Source organism: Phyllostomus discolor, chromosome 2 (assembly GCF_004126475.2).
Source record: "Phyllostomus discolor isolate MPI-MPIP mPhyDis1 chromosome 2, mPhyDis1.pri.v3, whole genome shotgun sequence".
Lineage (NCBI taxonomy): Eukaryota > Metazoa > Chordata > Mammalia > Chiroptera > Phyllostomidae > Phyllostomus > Phyllostomus discolor.
Window position 1 is genome coordinate 141,287,301 of NC_040904.2, and position 21,565 is coordinate 141,308,865.

At 34.0% G+C, this 21,565-nt stretch overlaps 1 protein-coding gene across 6 annotated transcripts in view; it reads left to right on the forward strand.

The window, feature by feature from the left end:
• The window catches only part of PPP1R12A (protein phosphatase 1 regulatory subunit 12A), a 135,801-nt gene that overhangs the window by 102,524 nt on the left and 11,712 nt on the right, over positions 1-21,565 (forward strand). For all 6 annotated transcript variants that reach the window (XM_036018641.1, XM_028532687.2, XM_028532689.2 and 3 more), the window contains 8 exons: positions 2,742-2,832; positions 3,866-4,066; positions 4,309-4,477; positions 8,266-8,387; positions 11,354-11,419; positions 16,566-16,582; positions 17,642-17,777; positions 18,964-19,068. In XM_036018641.1, coding sequence (XP_035874534.1) covers positions 2,742-2,832; positions 3,866-4,066; positions 4,309-4,477; positions 8,266-8,387; positions 11,354-11,419; positions 16,566-16,582; positions 17,642-17,777; positions 18,964-19,068 — 907 coding nt within the window. The remainder of the gene's footprint in view (positions 1-2,741; positions 2,833-3,865; positions 4,067-4,308; positions 4,478-8,265; positions 8,388-11,353; positions 11,420-16,565; positions 16,583-17,641; positions 17,778-18,963; positions 19,069-21,565) is intronic.

Below are 21,565 nucleotides of genomic sequence, written 5' to 3' on the forward strand. Positions count from 1 at the left end.
TATCTTCTCTATGGAAGGAAAAAAAGCTAAGTGAGAAACAAGAGTTAGTATTCAGATATTTAAAGATGTAACTTGGTTGACTAACCAAAATATAAACATTATGAATAAATACAAATATTTCAGCCAATAAATTCCAGTGGATTTATATATATCTATATAGAGAGAGTAATTGCATTTATTGGAAAAAATCTTTAATTTAAAAAAAAACTTATGGATTGCTCAGAAAATCATAAACAATATAAGATGACTAGGGAGTAAACTTGTATTACCCTAGGTAGTTATATGAAAGAGATCCAGTCTGACAGGATGATATAGTAATTATTAAAGCAGTGATGGAGTTTGGTATATTTTATCTTTTTGATGATTAGCTCTTTGTAATTAAAAATACGTAAAATATATGAACTATTTTTCCTATCTACATCTCCTGTTCTTAGAGCCCTGCTCTATATAGGCACTCCCAAGATGGAGAAAGAAAGTGAATATCATATGGAAACTACCAAATACAAGAAATATATCATTAGAAATTGATAGGCTAGATTTTTATGCTAACTTGGGGCAAATGTTGTATGGGAAACTTAAATGAACAGATTTTGTAAGTCTTCTGGCTATCGATTTTTATCCCCCTAACCTGCATATGTTAAACCAGATATGATAAATAGATTTTTTAACGTTTTACGTCAACTTGAAACTTTGAAAATCAGTCTTGGCTCCTTGGAAGAGAATGTGGTTGATTCGTTATTTGCCATTGGAGTAAAAAGGGCAAGCGTCAATGCAGATTTCCTTGTTCTAAAGTAAATATGAAAGCTTTGACCATTTAAATAGTAGGAGTTAGAATTTAGTAGTTCAAATTCTTGCTTTTATAGCAGTTCTTGAAATGCTGAAGTGATATGACTATATGGGCTGCTATAAACTTTCTTTTTAAGTTTTGTTTTGTTTGTGTTTTTTGGTAAGATTTTATCCATCCATTTTCAGAGAGGGGGCAGTGAGGGAGAAAAAGAGGGAGAGAAACATCAGTGTGTAGTTGCCTCTTGTGTGCCCCGTACCAGGGACCTGGCCTTTATAGGCATGTACCTTGCATGTACCCAGGCATGTACCTTGACTGGGAATCAAACTGGCAAGTCCCAGGTTCACAGGCTGGCACTCAGTCCACTGAGCCTCACCAGCCAGGGCGGGCTGCTATAAACTTTTGTTTAATCAGATTTACTATGTCATCTAGATTTCATCTACTTTTACTGTTTTCTTCTTATCTGGTAGAAGTCCAAAAAGCAATAAATTGCATAGGATCAGTTGGTGCATAAATATGTGTTAAATGAATGAATGAAAAGAATAACCATTGGACCATATTTTCCAAGCTGATACCTCATGGAGCACTTTTCCACATTTTATGTGTACCACCAAAGGAAAAAAAAAAAGATGTATTCCCTACTTAAATGATTTTGAGAAATGCTGGATTGAACTAGCTTCTTCCCTCAGTGCTTCTCAGACCCTTGAATATATTGTGATTTTCCAGGAGACACCATTAGAATGTATAGAATTTTCCAAATTAAAACACCAACATCGACAAACAAGCTCCTCCTCATATTCCAAAATTAATGTTTCTTAACTAATAACAAGTTTTGGTTATTTCTTCTTTTGTATTCTTTTGTATTACTTGTAATTACTTGAAAAGTCATTAGCATTGTTATAAAAATAGGAAATATCTGTCATATTTCAATAAAAAACTTAAAACTCTAGAGAGTTGATGGAGAGGCAGAGTGAAAATTATAAGACAGAGCCCTGCAATACATAAAAAACTCAGGTAATTCTGATCATTTGAGGGGAGTTTTCTTTCTGTATTACAAGGCTCTGTCTTACCTTTGATTTTTCAACCCTTTAATTATTTAACTCTTGACATAGATTGCATGCCTTTGAAATTATGCATATCCTAAGACAGGATAGAACATAGGTTTAGATTTATAAGAGGAAATTTAATGAAGATAAATTATCCAAGTAATGCTGATTTTAAAGCAGTCCATGTATAAAACCACTTGAATTTTTTTTTAAGATTTTATTTATTTATTTTTAGAGAGGGAGGGGGGGGAGAGAGAGAGAAACAGAGAAACATGAATGTGTGGTTGCTGGGGGTTATGGCCTGCAACCTAGGCATGTGCCCTGGCTGGGAATCGAACCTGGGACACTTTGGTTCCCAGCCCACGCTCAATCCACTGAGCTACGCCAGCCAGGAACCGCTTGAATTTTTAGAGAACTTGTAATGTGAACAAGATATGATATCTGCCAAAGACAGCATTAATAAATACACAGTGACACAAATGCAGGGAGTACTGCTTACTCTCTAGTCATCCTGTATTCTGAATGTTACATTCGGTCCTAGCCATTTTACCATAAAGACATAGACAGTCTAGAGTTTAGCCAGATAACTTCACATATGATCTAGGAAAGTGTTGCAGGGAATCTAAAAGGGGACAATGTGGAATGACATTATATGGTGGTGGTGGTGGTATTGTTTTTAAAAACAACTATAGTTGGGAAGAATTTGAAAAATGCTATATGTTAGTATGATTAGTTCTATTTAATCTAAAAAAATTATCAGGTTGAATTTCAGAGTGGATGTAACCATTTTCTGAAGACACTTTTTCCTAAAATCTATTAAAATTCTAAACTTGTAAGTTTGCCCACATTCTTATGTAATAACATTCTCAGATATTGTATCTCCAAGTAACAATTATTATATATTACTGTAGATCATACCTCACTCCTGTTAGAGATGAAGAGTCTGAGTCCCAAAGAAAAGCAAGATCTAGACAAGCAAGACAGTCTAGAAGATCAACACAGGTATATTTATAATGTGTATAATATATGAAAGTTCAAAATAAATTACCTTTTTCTTTTCACTTTTCTGTGAATACATTCATGTCAATATATAATGTGAGTAAATCATTAATGAGAAGAATTGTTTTCATACTCCTCCCATACCCTTTTTTATATTGATACACTGTTACTATTATATTTCATCTAATTAGCATATGCCTTGTACCTCCTTGAGCATGTTTTATTCCAAATATGGTATCTGACACAGGGTATTTGATAAGTCTTCAAATGAATTAATCATGTATAATGTCTAATAATTATTAAAGAATTCCATGAATATTTGGAGTTAGGGGAAATAAATCTGTTAGGTTTATCAAATAGTCACTGTGCGAGTATGAGAAAAATGTCACTCAGTAGTTATCATCTCATTACCTCCTCCTTGATTTGGTAATTATATCCCATACATCCCTTTGTGTTTTTTCTTTCCTCCAGTTTAGCACAAAAGTTCTGGTTCAGCTGTTTGATCCTTACCACAATCCTATTAACTAGCACATCAAGCTAAATAAAACTATTTGCTAGAACCTTAACATTAGTATTTTTTCTGTCTTTGTACCTTCTTGAAATCCAACCTGTTCTTCAGGGTTTAACCTTTAAAATTATCTCTTTACTGAAATCTGTGTGTGTGTGTGTGTGTGTGTGTGTGTATAAATTATGTGTATATATATATACACACACATAAATATATATAAATTTAATATAAAAACAATGCATTTTTGGCTTTTGTTGAACCTTTTGGGAATGTTTACATTCATATGGTATTTCTCTCATCTCCTATGCTATTTCATTAATTCCTTGAATATAGAGATAATTTCTTATACATTCCCTTCATAGAATGAATGTGTGTTGCTAGGTAGAAATTGTTTCAGTTTGCAAACCAATTCCAAAAATGCGTATTTGACTTTCAATACTTTCACATTTCCTTTATCTGCTTATAAAGTATTCCTCCTAAACAAGCTTTACCGCCTCTCATAATTAAATTTATCTTTTTTGTGTGCAGGGGGTGACATTGACTGATCTTCAGGAAGCTGAAAAAACAATAGGAAGAAGTCGTTCTACACGAACCAGAGAACAAGAAAATGAAGAAAAAGAAAAAGAGGAAAAAGAAAAACAGGATAAAGAGAAGCAAGAGGAAAAAAAGGAGTCAGAAACATCTAGAGAAGATGAATATAAGCAAAAGTACTCCAGAACATATGATGAGGTAATAGTATACAATGACCCTGCTAGGTCAAATAGTAGGAATAATTCTTGTGATTTTCAAATCCAAGAGAGATTTGTCTTATCAACAAACCATATACAAAATACTCATAAGGATTTTAATTAGAAATCTGAATTATTTTGACATGAGTAGAACATCACTTTTCCACTGAAGTGAATTTAAGTGTTCTATGTGTTTTTAAGTATATAATATTTCAGAAGGATTTTAAATCTAATATTTCACAGACTTACCAGCGTTACAGATCTGTATCAACTTCAAGTTCAACCACTCCATCCTCTTCACTTTCTACCATGAGCAGTTCACTGTACGCATCCAGTCAACTAAACAGGCCAAATAGTCTTGTGGGTATTACTTCTGCTTACTCAAGAGGATTAACAAAAGAACATGAAAGAGGTAAGAAGACCAAATTTTGAAAACACCTTGTTTTCTTCAAATAATCCTTTGTATTGTTTTTTCCTAATTAACATTTCAACAGAAAAGAAGTAGCATTCTAAATTGGGAGTCATTCTACTTAAATGATAAGATGGTTGAGAATGAGAGAAGTAGAAAATGAAAAAAGGAAATTATATGAACTGGCTTTAATACATGTATCTTTATAACCTAAGGTGTCATAAAAATCTTTACATCAACCAATATAGAAAAGTTAGTATACAAGAACTGGTGGAGTAGTTTATTAGTGCTTTACATTATTTATTTGCCTGTTATGTTTATATCTTTTACATTTTTTGGTGGAATTGTTTTAAACTAAAATCACTTAACACATGTAATGTCTTTGCTAAAACAAAATTGTTATTATGCTTATTTCTTTGAAAGGGGATTTTTTTCAGGTATATTGGCATACTGGTGCTCACTATTAACATTTCCTGTTATTTCATATAAACTTTCTAATTTAAATTCTAATTGGTCTCTATTTTAAATCAGAGATGGGTACTAAATAAAATTATTTCTAATTATAGACATTTTATGTTTTAAAAGCAAATTCTCGTAGCTTTAGTCATGATAATAGCAGTAATCATGTAGGATAGACTTCAGAAAATTAACTTTTTCTTAATTTCCAGCTGCTTTTCTTTTGTTGATCATTGAGATGTTTTAGTTCTTTAGTCCATTAAGTTGAGAGGCCTGTATAATGTTCATAAAAATTTTGAGCCAATATTTAAAAGTATGGATATTTGCATAATAGTTCAAATTTCAGTCTTCTGTTGAATAATTGGAAGACTCGGCATCACTGAGTCTGAATTCTCATATGTTATCAATTGTCTAGAGCCCAGTAGTAGTAGCCCCCCACCCCCTTGGAATCGTGCCCTCCTGGCCCATTTGATATATTTAATAAATTACATTGCCATTTAAAGGCATTGTAGTTTGAGGTCTTTGCTATAAACTGATTCCAAAAATAACTTTCAAAACCCCTCTTAATACTATAATTTAGGGTTATCTTTTGCTGCGATTCTTCGCTAATGATACAGAGAGCCTTTTAGAAATAATTGCTTTGTTCCATATGTATTTACTTCTTTTTAATATATTTTATTGATTATGCTATTACAGTTGTCCCATTTTCTCCTTTCACTCCTCTCTACCCTGCACACCCCCTCCCACCCACATTCCCCCCCTTTAGTTCATGTCCATGTGTTATAAGTTCTTTAGCTTCTACATTTCCCATACTATTCTTGCCCTCCCCCTGTCTATTTTCTACCTACTATCTATGCTACTTATTCTCTATATCTTTTCCCCCCTCTCTCCTCCTCCCACTCCCCTGTTGCTAACCCTCCATGTGATCTCCATTTCTGTGGTTCTGTTCCTGTTCTAGTTGTTTACTTATTTGCTTTTGTTTTAGGTGTGCTTTTAATAACTGAGTTTGATGTCTTTTTTCACTGTTCATATTTTTTATTTTCTTTTTCTTAGATAAGTCCCTTTAACATTTCATATAATAAGGGCTTGGTGATGATGAACTCCTTTAACTTGGCCTTACTTGAGAAGCACTTTATCTGTCCTTCCATTCTAAATGAAAGCTTTTCTGGATAGAGCAATCTTGGATGGAGGTCCTTGTCTTTCATGACTTGGAATACTTCTTTCCATCTCCTCCTTGCCTGCAAGATCTCTTTTGAGAAATCAGCTGACATTCTGATGGGAACTCCTTTGTAGGTGACTGTCGGCTTATCTCTTGCTGCTTCTAGGATTCTCTCCTTCATTTTTACCTTGGCTAATGTAATTATGATGTGCTTTGGCATGTTCCTCTTTGGGTCCAACCTCTTTGGGACTCTCTGAGCTTCGTGGACTTCCTGGAAGTCTATTTCCCTTTCCAGATTGGGGAAGTTCTCCTTTATTATTTGTTCAAATAACTTTTCCACTTGTTGCTCTTCCTCTTCTCCTTCTGGTACCCCTATAATTCGGATGTTGGAACATTTAAAGAGGTCCTGGAGGTTCCTAAGCCTCTCCTTGTTTTTTGAATTCTTGTTTCTTCATTCTTTTCTGTTTGGTTGTTTCCTTCTTCCTTCTAGTCCACTCCATTGATGTAAGACCCAGTTTTCCTTCCATCACTATTGTTTCCCTGTGCATTTTCCTTCCTTTCTCTTATCATAGCTTGCATTTGTTCATCTAATTCATGACCAAAGTCAACCCATTCTGTGTGCATCCTGATCACCAATGTTTTGAACTGTGCATCTGATAGGTTGGCTATCTCTCGTTGGCTTAAAAGTACTGACTGAGGGGCTCTTAATTCTTTTTGAGCCATCCCCCCGCCCTCCACCTTTGGTCTGGTCAAGCCTGTTACATATGAGGGGCGGAGCCTTAGGTGTTCACCAGGGCGGGGGACCTCAGTCTCCGGGTTGTGATGTTGTATGTGGGGGCGGGGTTCGAGAGGGAACAAGGGCACCTGCTCCTCTCTAGGACTTCAGTCCCCTCTGCTGCTTCCCACAAACAGATTGGGCCCTTCTGGTGCTGGCTCCCGGGCGGGTGGGCTTGTGAACTTTCTAGGACTCTGTGGGTCTCCCCAAGAGCCTCCTGTGAGGTTGAGAGATTCTCCCAGGCTCAACTCCCACAGGTGTTTTCAATCGGTGCCTTTAGGCTTTGTTTCCCGGCTCTGGGTCACTGGATTGCTCCATCTGTGTGGCTACCCGTTTTCGCCTAGTTTATCTGCGCGCGAATGTGTGACTGCGGACAGCCAGCTGCCTTGTGTGCCTCACTGGGTCCGCTCGTTCCACGCCCAGGGTCTGCCACCAGTCTGTTTAGCTTCCCCTGCACGTCTGGGGTCAGCCAACTGCTGTCTGTGTCCTGTGCGCCCTTGTCTGCCAGCCACCGCTTTTTCCTTCCCAGACCCCTTGACCCCTCTCTGTAGGCCTCTGACTCCGCCCCTCCATACTGGTCTGGATGAATGGTTGTCAGACATCCATTAGGTTCATTTCTCTCTGTTCTGGTTGGGTTTTGTTTCTAAATTTTTGTTGTCCTTACTTTTGGTTGTGCGAGGAGGCACAGTGCGACTACCTATGACTCAATCTTGACCAGAAGTCCTGTATTTACTTCTTAAAACATATTCAAAGGCCGTAATCTTCTAATATATATGTCCAAAGCAATTTTAATTACTTCAGGAAGGAAACATTTTAAGACTCATATTTTTCACATTGATTTTTTTAAATGAAAGATAAATATTTTTTCCAGGAAAAAAAAAGGATTTGCCCTTACATGGTATAGAAATGAAGTGACTACTGTATTTATCTTGCTGAATAAAGAATGGAAGTACTAGAAGCATAAAGTGATATGATGCCTACTAGCTGTTGCATCATTAAGAACTGTTTGTTTTCTTGTTTCTTTGAAGTGTTAATTTTAGGTATAGTAACTATGTCCCTATCAGATATTAATAAGTAGAACCTCATTCTCTTCTTAGGGTTTATTTTTTTGTTTAGCAAATATTATTAAGTGTATCTTTTGAGCAAAATTTTTGTTTTAGGCAGTAGGAAAATGAAGTAATTAAAATTCTTATCTTGATCCTCAAGAATGTATCTGATGAGAGATACAAATACATGTTTAAGCCAAGTGTTATAGGAGCACTGAAGAGTAAAATTTGATAATGATTAGAGAATTTTAGAAGGCTTCACGAAGGAGGCTGACTTAGAATTGTTTTTACATTTGCCTTGCAAAATACTGTCAAGATACATTGCTACCATGTGGTGCATTGTAATCCTTAACAGAGGGAGAAAAGAGAGAAGAAGAGAAAGAAGGAGAAGATAAATCACAACCTAAATCAATCAGAGAACGTCGGCGACCAAGAGAGAAAAGAAGATCTACTGGAGTTTCATTTTGGACACAAGATGTGAGAACCTATTAAAATACAACTCCTTGATAGTATGCTTCTTTTCAAAAGTACATACTAATAATTTCTAACATGCCTCAGATTATATACTCTTTAGATCATCACTATGTATTTTTGAGCCAAGTTACGAAATAGGAAAAGGTCTTTTATAAAGGATAGTTAACAACTACTTAGGTTTTTGGTATTACTTAAAAGCAGGACTTCTTTTGGAATAAAAGTAATAATAATAGCTGCAGATCAGTATACATACACTGATTTATGTACACATATATATGTGTATATAAAAGTACTAAACTGCTCTCTCAGAGTCTTGAAGGAATCCCATTTTTATGAATATGAATATAAGATATATGCATAACAGTTATTTCCATCTCCAGTAGTGCTGGACAGAAACAGTTCTTACCAAATTGTAGCAATTAATCATATAGAATTTAATTTTTCCCTCTGATTCCTGATTGAATGCCTGGTATTATTATTCATATACAGAAGAAAAAAGAACTATGGGGTAGCTCTGTTAATGAGAAGTTTATACTATTTTAATATAATGTACAACTATAGTGGGCAAACCTAATTTGTTTTGTCTTGTGGTTTTTGGTTTTTTTGTTTTGTTTTGTTTTTTAACCTCTTGATTTCTTACATTTTTTTCTTTTAATTTTTAATATAGAAAACTTCAACCATACAAAAGTAACTGGAAAGCATAATGACCTACCCTATATATTCATTATTTAAGCTAATTCCACACCACTTCCCTAACTCCCATATTATTTTGAAGAAATCTTAGACATATCATTCCATCTGTAAAAATTTCAGTGTTTTTAAGGGATAAGGATATCTTTATAAAAATTACTAAAAATAGTAAAGTGTTATATCACATAATGATCACAATACCACGAGCACCCTTACTGTTAAATAAATTAACACTAAATCCTTAATATTGAATATCCAGTCTCTTTTAACGTCCATTTAGTTCATGTGTGCCATAAATGGTTTGTTGTTGTAGTTTTAGGCTTTGCTAGTTTGGTTAGCATTCATGTAAGGACCATACATAATGGTTAATTATCTCTTTAGAGTCTCTTTTAATCTGAGTTTTTCCATCCATTTCTTTTTTTCCCTTACAATTATTTTCTAATGAACTGGGCTTTCATCTTCCGGCAGTATAGTTTTTTTCTGTTTCCTATTAATTGGTTAGTTGCAAGCAGAGAATTGATCAAATTCTGGTTTAATTTTCTTTTGGCAAGGTATTTTTGTTGCTCCATTAGAAAGTACATGATGTGTGGTTGATTTTAATTGACTGCTGGTAATATTTTAATAACAATAAATTAAAACCTCACAGTCTTAGCACCCATAGAACTTACTACTTAAAATAAGAACTTATTTAAAATGATTTTATCTTCTTAATAAGTAATACATGTTAGGAGTTTCATAGGCAAAGCTGTATTTGTTACAGTATAGTATTTATTTTTCCCCAGTTTTATTCAGACCAGCCAGCTCTCCCTTCGACTCCAGCTTCTGTCATTATAAGGATCCTTCCACTTTGGCGATACTTACCATTTCAATTTTAGCTTGCCTTGAATTGTTTTCTTATCAGCCATCAAAGCACAGCTCTCCTTTCCCTTTATAGTAGCCACACCTAGATTATACAACATACAAAAAGAACCAAGGGCTGTGTCAAACGGTGGTGGTGTGAAGTTAAGCAGCTTTTTGCTCTAGTATTACTAGGTTCCTTTTTTTTTTTAAGTTACTACTTTTTAAGACCTCTGGGTTTCCTCCCTTTTTTATTCCAGTTCTTGTGTTCTCCTTTGGAACTGCAATACATAAAGACAATCTGTTCATGATATGGAATTAAGATATTTATATTAATAACAGTAAAATAGCAGCAGCAGCAGCATTGATTTCTCCTGTTCTCAGCCTGGTATTCACATATCATTTTTACTAGGCACCAGAAGGACAGCTTGTACAGATTATTGCTAATCCTTAGAACAATTCTATAAAGTTTTAACTATAGCTCAGAGAATTTTAAAATAAATTTGTACTAAGTCACATAGCTAAAAATAGCTATACCAGTGTTAAATTAGGATGATCTACTTTTAAAGCCTATAGTGTTTAGTTTATATAATGAGCTAAGACAGATATGTTTTCAAATTTCCCTGTTCTTTTAGCTGTTTAAGGTTTGTTGAGATGTTGAAAACTGTCTGATACAGGGGTGTCAAACTCATTTTCACCGGGGGCCACATCAGCCTCACAGTTGCCTTCAAAGGGCTGAATGTAATTTCAACTCCTTAACAGTTAAGGAATAATTACATTTATACAGTCTTAAAATTATTTTGGCCCTTTGAAGGCAACCATGAGGCTGATGTGGCCCCCAGTGAAAATGAGTTTGACACTCCTAGTAATAGGGTATTCCCATACTCTGGGATTCTAGGCTTATAACCTGCTGAGACTAATTTTTTAGTTGGTGTGCTCTAAACTCCCAAGGAATTTCCCAATGGATAAACTACCTAAACATAATACAACTGTTGCATAAATTTTGCCAAGCTTATGGAATCCAGCTTTTCTTGAAGTAATGAATTTTCTATTTTTGCTGCTTCATTATAGTTGAATACTTATATTGACTATTAAAGCTCATGAAGTATTATTACATTGTAAAGTGGACTCTCTTCTTTCCCACACTAAGCCTCCAGCTTCCTCACCCCTAATATAAGTATTTCCTAAATCAGGTTGTTAGGTAGATGGTCTTGAATTCACCATAGGTACTAAACTACTCAGATTGTTCAATGCAAACAAATAGAGTTCCTCTAAATAGGATAGAAAAATTCCCACTTAACAGTCAGTGTTCCTTTTGGTCCATTTCCCTGGTAGGTTTTTCCCAAAGGTCATTTTAAATTAGAAAAGCTCTAAAGTATTTAAATATCAATTATTTGAGATTTGTATTAACTTTTCTAAAATAAATTGACAATCTATTTTAGAGTGATGAAAATGAACAAGAACAGCAATCAGATACAGAAGAGGGATCCAATAAGAAAGAAACTCAGGTAAAAACCTTTACTTGTATTTATAAGTATGCATATTTTTTATTGATTGATTTGGGGGGGTGTGAAGAGGAGAAACATCAGCTTGTTCCACTTATGGATGCATTCATTTGTTGCTTCTAACATTTGCCCTGGCCAGGGATCAAACCCACAACCTTGGCATATTAGAATGACACTCTAAGGATCTGAGCCACCTGGCCAGGACGAAGTATGCCTGTGTTTGAAGGATTACTTTACTTGTGTTTATGTTTATTCATGCAAGACAGTTACTATACACTGTACGTGCATGCTGGGGATGGACTCATCAGTGGTTTGCTGGGTTCAGGGGTGGAAGGACTGGAAAGGGGTATTTTCCCTTACACACAAAGAATATTTTAGAGGCAGTGAAAATGTTCTGAATCTTGATTGTAGTGGTAGGTTTGTGGATATACACAACAGTCAAAACTCATCAAACCATATCACAAATGGATGTAGTTTCTTGTATGTAACTTAATCTTCAAAGTTGGAAAGTAAAAAAACCAAAAAAATAATACCCTTGACCAAAGAAAAGTATCTAAAGAATATCCAGAAGTAGTGGATCCCTTACCAGACCCAGATTTTAGTTTTGTAAATATCAGAATTATGTTCTAGGAAAGACTATAGGCTTTTTTAATTTTTTTCACATTTGTTTAGAAATTTAGTATCTCTAAAGGACTTTTACGTTCATTATCACAAGTGATCTTTCCAACAGTCTTCTGAAAAGGGCAGTTTTTTCTCAGTACAGATAAAGAAATTAAGGCAAGTTTGAAAGACTTGAGGTTGCATAGCTAGTAAATGGTAAAAGTTTTGCAGCTAGTTCCCTCCCCTCAGGTTCCCTATTGTTCGACTGCAAGAAGCCGGCATACTTTCAAGAACTCTGTTCACATAAGCATAGAGGTCTACAACATGAGTTAGTTCTAATCTTACAAACTCAGCCCTTTCTAGCCTGAAATGGCACTCTGGTCATATCTTTCTCATTTTTACTTGAAGTTTCTAAATAGAACTGTTAAAATTTCTTTTGGTCAGCAAGGATCTATAATAATGTGAAGTGACCAGAAGTTGGTTACTTGTGGTGACTGTAAATATTTTTTTAGGGCCAGGTTCACCTATTTTGTCCCAAAGGATACTTTCATCTTTATGTGGCATGACAGACAGTAAGAAATTAATTATTTCAAAAGGTAAATTATTTTCAGGGCTAAAGTTTGGTCACTTTTAAACCCTTTGCCTATCAATTCTCGGTACTCCCCTAGTTTACCTAATGTCTTTATTTATTATATGCTATAAACTTGTTGATCATCTTTCTTTACCAGTGGTACCCTATGAATTCCCACTTTTCAAGGAAAAACAATGGACAGGTAAACCAGAGAGAAGAATTTAGTACATCATCCCCATCTGACACTTCTCACTACCTTATCACACACGCATCTCATGTCCCACCAGACTGGGATAAGAGGGAAAAGATATTCTGGCTTTCAGAGTTGTGACTTTTAAATATATTGATATATGTTATGTTTAAGTTTTTTAAGTTTTACTGTTAAAATTATACATGAGACACAGTAAGGTTGAATAGAACATTGTTTCAAAAAAGAAAATTTTTTAGTTCTAGACAATTTAAACAGTTTTTATTCACTTTAAATAGAGAATTATTTAGATCTTGCTTTGTGCTAGCATTCTTTCTGTTACAAGTAACAGAAAACACAACTCAAACTGGATTAAACAAAGAGAATTTATTGCACTCCAGTTACATAACCCTCTATGTCAGCTTCATCCTCAGGCTGGTTTATCTCACAGGCCTGGGATTATAATAATCCACTCAGGCCAGACGATACCTAATGTGGCTACATACCATCTCACCTAAATGCAAAGACTGCTACATCATAAGGAAAAGGAGGAAGGAAGTTAAGACACACCTGCAATGTCTTTTGCAATAGATTAGGAAAGTGCTTCTACCCAACAAATGTGCTACTCTCTTAGAAAATTTGTAGGATTCACTTTTATGTTTCTGTGAACAAGTATGAGCTGCAAAATTCTTCTGTGCATTTTCTGAAGTAGTGTTCTCATCACCTCAATAGTGTATTTGATAACAAAACTGAGTTTATAGAATCTAAGTCTAACCACTTTGAAAAATGGTTTTCTGGCATGCACTTTTTTCCTTCAAAGGTAAATATTATGTTAGATGACAAAAGGTTCTTCAAAATTCTGAACTGCATATGAAGCTCAAGCTGTCTGCCTTCAGGATATAAATTTAAAGAAAAGTAATAAATTTTATCACAGAAAATTTGAATTACTTTATTATAATACTGTTATTTCAAAAATGGGTTCTGTTGCTTGGGTTATTATGATTTGCTTTCATTAAACTATTGGATGATGAAACTTTAACATGCAAAGGACATTATTAACCAAGAATTTAAATATAACACTAAGGAAAGAAACCATAAATAAAAAATTAACAAATTTGATTATTTAAACATATGAAGCTTTAAGATGGCAGAAAAGATACCCTTATTCAAGTTGAGAACCTTGTCTTGCTCTGTTAAAAGTAAAGAATCTTGACTTTATTTCCTAACATTTAAAAGATTGATATTTGTACTATGTGAAAAATAAATGGGGGCATAATACATCAAATTGATAAATTTACAAAAGAAATACAAATGGCCAATAAGCTTGAAAATGCACATAATCTCATTAATAACCAAAGACATAATACCAAAAGAAAATGAAATTGACAAAAGTTAATAATGCCTGTATTTGGCATGATTTGTTTTGAAACAGGCATTTTCATGTAACATTTGGGGACTCATAAATTCATCCTTTCTCGAGATCAGTGTAACATTACAAATCAGAAGGCTTGCCAAAAAGTTCATGCCTTTTAACTTGGCAATTCCACTTCTAGAATTTATTTCCAAGGAAATGACTGGAGTACGTAAAAATAAATCTACACAGTATTCATAGCAACATGGTTGGTAAAGCAAAATACTGAAAACATCCCTAAATGTCTGTTGGTAGGTAATAGATGAAGTAAAATGTATTTACATAGATAGATATTCTGTGTTCACCTGGATATATGTATATAAAAAAGGTTAACTCAAAAGGATTTGAGGAATAGGGAATTATAGAGAAACTTTTTTATGTATTGCAGTGCTTTTGTATGTGTTTATGGTGCTGTAATCTGAAAAATTAAAAGGATATTTTTATTTTGGAAAAGAATCTTGAAACACAAGGAGCAGGGACATTATGCTAAGTGAAATAAGCCAGACACAAAAAAGGCATACTGTTTGAGACCGCTTATATAAGGTATCTAAAGTATTCAGACTCATAGAAACAGAAAGTAGAATGGTGGTTATTGGGGATTGGGGATAGGAGGATATATTGAGTTGTTCAGTGGGTATAGAGTTTCAGTTTTGTTAAATGAAAAAGTTCCAGAGATCTGTTGTACATTGGGAATATAGTTAACACTACTGACATATACTCTTAAAAAGTAATTTATATAGTACATTTTATGTTTTTTACCACAATTTAAATACTTTTTAAAAATGATAACACCATGATTTTTAAAGATAGACATAAAATTTGAGTGATTTCAGTGACTTCTTAGAGTTTTTATTCTTAAAGTTTAAGTCAGTGAACCAGTATAGACTGAAGACGTGATGTTTTTGTTTAATATGTACGCATTTTATTTTATGTGCAAATATGTTCCTGCATTTGAGTATCTTTTGTTTATTTCTGCACTTTTTTAATTGAGATATAATTAACATATGATGTTTTAGCTTCAGGTTTACAGTATATGTTTCGATGTCTGTGTATGCTGAGAAATGATCACCACAATAAATCTAGATAACATCTATCACCATGCATTGTTACAATGTGTGTGTGTGTGTGTGTGTGTGTGTGTGTGCGCGCACATGTGCGTGCACGTGTATGCGCACGCATGTATGGTGGAAACTTTCAAGATCTACCTACCCTCTTACAAATTTGAATATTTTAAAAATTAAATTTTAACTTCAAAATTGTTAATTGCTATAAAACTGAAGAATAAGTCAATAAAATAAAACATATCCAAAAATAGAACACAAGTTCAAAATTAGTTTTGTTTTTTTAAAGATTTTATGTACTTATTTTTTTTTTTAGTGAGGGAAGGGAGAGAGATAGAGAGAGAGAGAAACATCAATGTGCGGTTGCTAGGGGTCATGGCCTGCAACCCAGGCATGTACCCTGACTGGGAATCGAACCTGCGACACTTTGGTTCGCAGCCTGTGCTCAATCCACTGAGCTATGCCAGCCAGGGCTGCAAAATTAGTTTTGCATGAGAAATTTGAATAGATTTTAGTAAGACATTTTTAATCTGAATTACCATCCCCAAGGGAACCCAATAATGTTACAGAGTATATGAAGATAAATATAATGGAAAACTAAAAATACCTAAATTCAGGAATTTAACACACCATTTCTAAAGAGTTGTCTTAATAGAACTTATTGATTCGGTGAGTGTCCTATTAACTATTTCATGACTTAGATAAGAAGAGTTATTGGAACTTCAGTATAGCATACCACTAGCTTGGGAAAATTTAAAGTAATCATAATTTTTGTCCCCTAATTTCTAAACTTTGAAGGATGCATAGCTAGGTTTTCAAGAAAGTAAATTTTAAGCAAAATATATGTGTACTGTTATATATAAAATACCTTAGGTGTTCATTTATCTCATGTTATTGCCTCAAAAATAGAAAAGTGAGAAAAGTAGTTACTTTGAGTTAGCACATAGTAAGCTTGACGTTTTTTAAATAAACACATTACTTCTGCGAAGCTGGTATAAGTAATAGATTATGTGTTTTAGTCTCTATTTTTTTCTAATTAAAAAAATAATGTATGATGGCATTTGTAGGAATTCAGAAAAGATGACCATAAATTGCCAAAATTATGTAGTATTGTGCATATAAAAATATAGAGTGACTCTGTGTTCTAGAACTTCTAAGAACACCCATGTAAAAGTCAAAACATAAGTAAATATAACAGATGTTACTTGAATAATGTGAAAATGGTATTGATGTTATATTAAATTTACTCAGTCAATAAGTTGCTTTAATGGAGTGTAAATATTTAGTATGCCTACATTTGTTTTCCTTTTTTTTTTTAGACGGATTCCATTTCTAGGTATGTTTTACCTCTTTTACTACTCTCTCCTTTTTATTCTTCCTAAAAATATATGGCTGGATATTTATAGATTTTATAAGCTGATGAAATATTTTGAGTAATAAAAATGTATTGATACTTAGATGACCTAGTAACTGTTACTAGTTCTCTTTGTCATTGGCTTTACTTCCAGTTTAATAGTCACAGTACACATGATTTTTCTTAAATGTTTAGAACAGTATAACTTTCAAGTTTTCCTAAGCTTCCTAAGTTACTTCAGCAATGACTATGTATTATTAACATCACAGGCTGATGTAACCCACCAGAAATTTATTTCATTGGGTATTCAGAATCTTCTCTTTTATCTGCTTTAAATAAAAGAAGGCCAAAGAAAACACTAAGAAGTGTCATCTAGCTCAAAATTGTTGATCTTTTCAGAGAACTTCCTTGAATCTAATCTCCATTCCATTTCTCTCATCCATAATTGTTATCCAAAGCCATGTAAAACCAGGAACAAATAATTATGTACTGTTAATTGTGTTGAGTTGAAATGTAGAGGCAATAGCGTTTATTAGAAAATGTAACCTGAACTCAGAACCGGATAAGAGAATTCTCATTTATAAATGAGGTATGTTCTTCTTGTTTAGGACAAAGCTATTATCACTCCATCACTTTGGATAGACTATAGTTAATTCATCAAACCAAAAATTTTACTAACTTTAAAGCAAAATTATACACAACTTTAAAAAAAAAAAGAAAAATGCTACCAATTAAACTATAATACACCATCAATTATAAGCCATGTTTTGATTTCAGAGATGTTAAAATGTGAAAAAAAGGTACAATTTTAAATTTTTGAAAACATTTATTGTGATATAAAAACCAGTTTTGATTTTTAGATATAGAAATAGTTGATCCTTTTCTCAAATAATGGAAATAAGTAGCATTAAAAATAACCTCCCATTTAAGTTTATTAGCTAATGGGTGAGGGAGAATGTTACCTACTATATACTAGGATGCATTTAATGTAAGTTATGAAAGCCTGTAATAAAGATTTTTACTTAAATTTGTCTTTCGAAGGTATGAAACCAGTTCCACATCAACTAGTGATCGGTATGATTCCTTGCTGGGTCGCCCTGGATCATACAGTTCCTTAGAAGAAAGAAAACCTTACAGTAGCAGGCTAGAAAAGGATGACTCAACTGACTTTAAAAAGGTACTTGGGTTATTTAGTAAAGTTTAATTTGAAATAATCTGTTGAGATATATATATGTTATGATATTCTTAGAAACTCATAATGAAATCAGCATCTTAAAATATCTTACTCTAATTTTTAATTTGGAACAATTAATGGTAAGTAGAATATAAATAGCTCTTCAATTGTTCTTTAAAGGAATGGGGAAAATACTCAGGACTTTATTTCACATTTAAGTGTGTCAGACTGGTACTATGATACTATGATAGAGCTGAAAAGAGACATTGGGGCAGGGTGCACATCTGTGTGTTTGTATGCATATGTATACAAGCACACATCCACACTCCTTTATTTGTTACTAGGAAACAAAGAAGTTCTTTGTTCATCTCTGGGTGGGAGATTGCAACTAGGCTGGGACTGTGACTACATGGTGCCTTACAGACTCTTTTTAGGATATCCTTATACTGAAAACATGGGGAAGCTATTCATGGGTTTTTAATGTATGAGATGAAGGTATTAATAGAATAATTGGTATGTGAAAATTGAGATTGTCATTTTGAAAAGTTAACTCTTGATGCTCTGTACAAAACAGATGAGATGGAGGTCAGGAAAATAATTCCAGCATTAGCATAGTTTAGGTAAGAAATGATTATAGCCATGTATCATGGTTGTAGAGATGAGGGGAAAAGAAGTGGTAAATTCAGGTGTTATGAAAGTGTTAAAAAATATTTCACTTGCCTTTTAACTTTAGTAAAAATAATACAAGTGTAATGATAAATGCAACTGATAACTCCCTCTCACTGTCAGGAATTTAAGAGGGCATGGTAGTCAGAAAAGCTTACAGACCACAGATAAAGACCACAGGGTCTCCTTAGCTCCAGCTATCGTTACTATGCAGATATGTGGTCCCTCTTTAACAGAAAACTGAATTTTTTAATGGAAACTGAAAAGTAATATTTTTCAGTGAAATCTTAAATTTTAAATACTGGCACTCGTTTTCAAGAGTCTATGTAGGACTAACACACCTGTATAATGAAAATTTTCTGCATTGCAACCACAAAGCATTAAAACATTTTTAACATTTTTTAATAACTCATGTTAACATTAATCTTTTTGCACAAGTTTTAATATTGCAAAATATTAATAGGAAATCTTAACAAAATATTTGGAGAGCAGAAAATAATTTATTCTTCCCTTACTTTTACAGCTTTATGAACAAATTCTAGCTGAAAATGAAAAACTGAAAGCACAGCTACATGATACGAATATGGAACTGACAGATCTTAAATTGCAATTGGAAAAGGCAACTCAGGTTTGAACCTTTTTCTCTTTGTTACGCTAAAGGTGATGGTTGTGATTTTTTCTATCTGAAAGGTTGCATTGAAATGTTCTCTAGTATTCTCACCGTAAGTTTGGTTACTAACGATAGTTTATGTGTTAGAAAGAAAGCGCATAATACAGCTTACTGATAATTTCTTCTACTTTTTTCTAAAGTGAGTTAAAAATATAGAAGTGTGACCTCGTAATGGAAAGTCTAAAGATTTTAAGCCTTTTAATACCTATGTTGTGATCCATGATTTAAGTGCTTATTTCCACCATACCAAGTGTAGCGAGGCATTAAAAGCATCTATACAGAATCTCCTTAAAGTTACAAAATTTCTGTGATAATTTTTATTCATTATGACTATTTCCTATTTTTAAAAAAATAGGCGGTTCAATACAGTAATGCTGGAAGAAGATAATTTTAGTTGTAACTTATTTTGTCTTCCTTCTATGCAGTAGCCTAGAGGAGACTATTTTAGACAAGGAACTTGGGATAGCCAAGCAGAACTCACAGCCTTGTTCATTTGATCTAGGATGTGCATGATCTAGGAATTGTTTCCCAAGCACTTTTTCCTTGGAACACTAGTTCCTGGGAGACAGTAATAGACACATTCCCTCCTCCTTCTCCTCCTGCCCCCACTTCAAAAAAAAGCTTGGGGATCCAAAAGACTTGGGAAATAATATATATTCTACATCTCAGGGATTTCACAGGGTCTGTTTATATGTTAAAAGTTCTTAAGGGTCCTGTAATTGTTAAGAAAACAAACTTGTTTAAATTTAACATGGGACTTTTTAGCATAAACACATTTCTGTAGTACAACTCTTGGAATCCAGTTTGAAAGCACTGCTCTAAAATGTCATCTCCAGTTCTATAAATGATACTGCAGATACTGCATTTATACTTTCTTTGGCCACTTTTTTTGCACTCATCTTTTTCATAATTTTTTAAAATTAATTTCTATGTTGAACTTATACTTGTTACCAGGTCCCTTTTTATTGTCGTTAACCACTGTTATGTTGTGAAGCAGTTGTCTATGCCAAATAAGCCACTGAAATTCCAGGGCTCAAACTAACTTGAAGAGGTTATGAAGGCTCTTCAGATTTCATTAGTTAGTGAGGGATTACTATAAAGATACACAGAACAAACAAACTCATAGACACAGATTGGTATGGTGCTTAGCAGAGGGGAAAGGGGTGGGGATAGGAGGAAGAAGGTAAAAGGGGTCAAATATGGGGTGACAAAAGAAGACACGATTCTGGGTGGTGAGCACACAATGCAACATGCAGAGGCTGTATTGTAGAATTGTACACTTGAAACGCATAGAATGTTATTAACCAATGTCACCCCAATACATTTAACTTTAAAAATGGGGGGGAAAGATAGAGAAGAAGTAAGATAGAACAAGAACACGTTTCATAGTGACATGTCAAAAACTTGGAATGTTATACAGGTTAAAACTTGCTGGCTTATACTTCAGCTTCATGGTAGACTGGAATGTCATCATTCTTCAGGTTACATGAGTAGCTTAGCCTTCATACATAAAAATATAAAAATATAACTAGTTTTCTGAAAATATCCTTAGCTCTAGAAATTTGATAATGTTTTCCTAATAAAAATGTTTGCTGCTGCCTAATGTAGTGTCCTGTCATAGTGACTCAGCTAATCTGTTACCACTGCTTACTGCTTTCTTTGTTTTTCTCTGCTCTTCTTCCTCTCTGTTGTCCTCTAATTTGTACTATGTGTCTCATTCAAACACTACAAAAGAGGGGAACTGATAGAATTAGCCAGTTATTATCAGTATGGAGCAGTGTTGGTTCTCATGGCCCTATCCTTGACCATTTCATGGGGCACACTAGATAACTTACAGCAAACTGCCTTTGGGTCATAAACCAGTTTTTCTAATCCTGTCACCTGGCCAGAGAAACAAGTCATTTTATTAAAAAATATGACAGATTCTACTTTTACAGGCATTATCATGCCCAGTATATTGAATTAATGATATGAAGGATAATTCAAAGTGTAAGATAATTGAGTAAATATTCAAAGTTAGTATCTAGTTGGAAAAACTATGTAAATGTTATTTTAAAAATTTAGGAATAGCCCTGGCCTGTGTGGCTCATTTGCTTGGAGCATCATCCTGTAACCAAAGGGTTTCAGGTCCCATTCCCTATCACGGCACATACCTAGGTTGAGGGTTCAGTCCCTGGTCCAGACATATGCACAATCCTGAGTCTGGGCACATACTAGAGGCAACCAGCTGATGTTCCTCTCTTCTTCCTCTCTCTCTAAAAAGCAATGAAAAAAATATCCTTGGGTGAGGATAAAAGATAGATGGGTGGAAGGATGGATGGATGGATAGATGGATGGATATCCTTGGGTGAGGATAAAGATACATAGATAGATGACAGACAGACAGACAGATGATAGGTAGGAGGTAGAGAGAGAATATGAATGAATGAATAAATGAATGAAAGAATGAATTTAA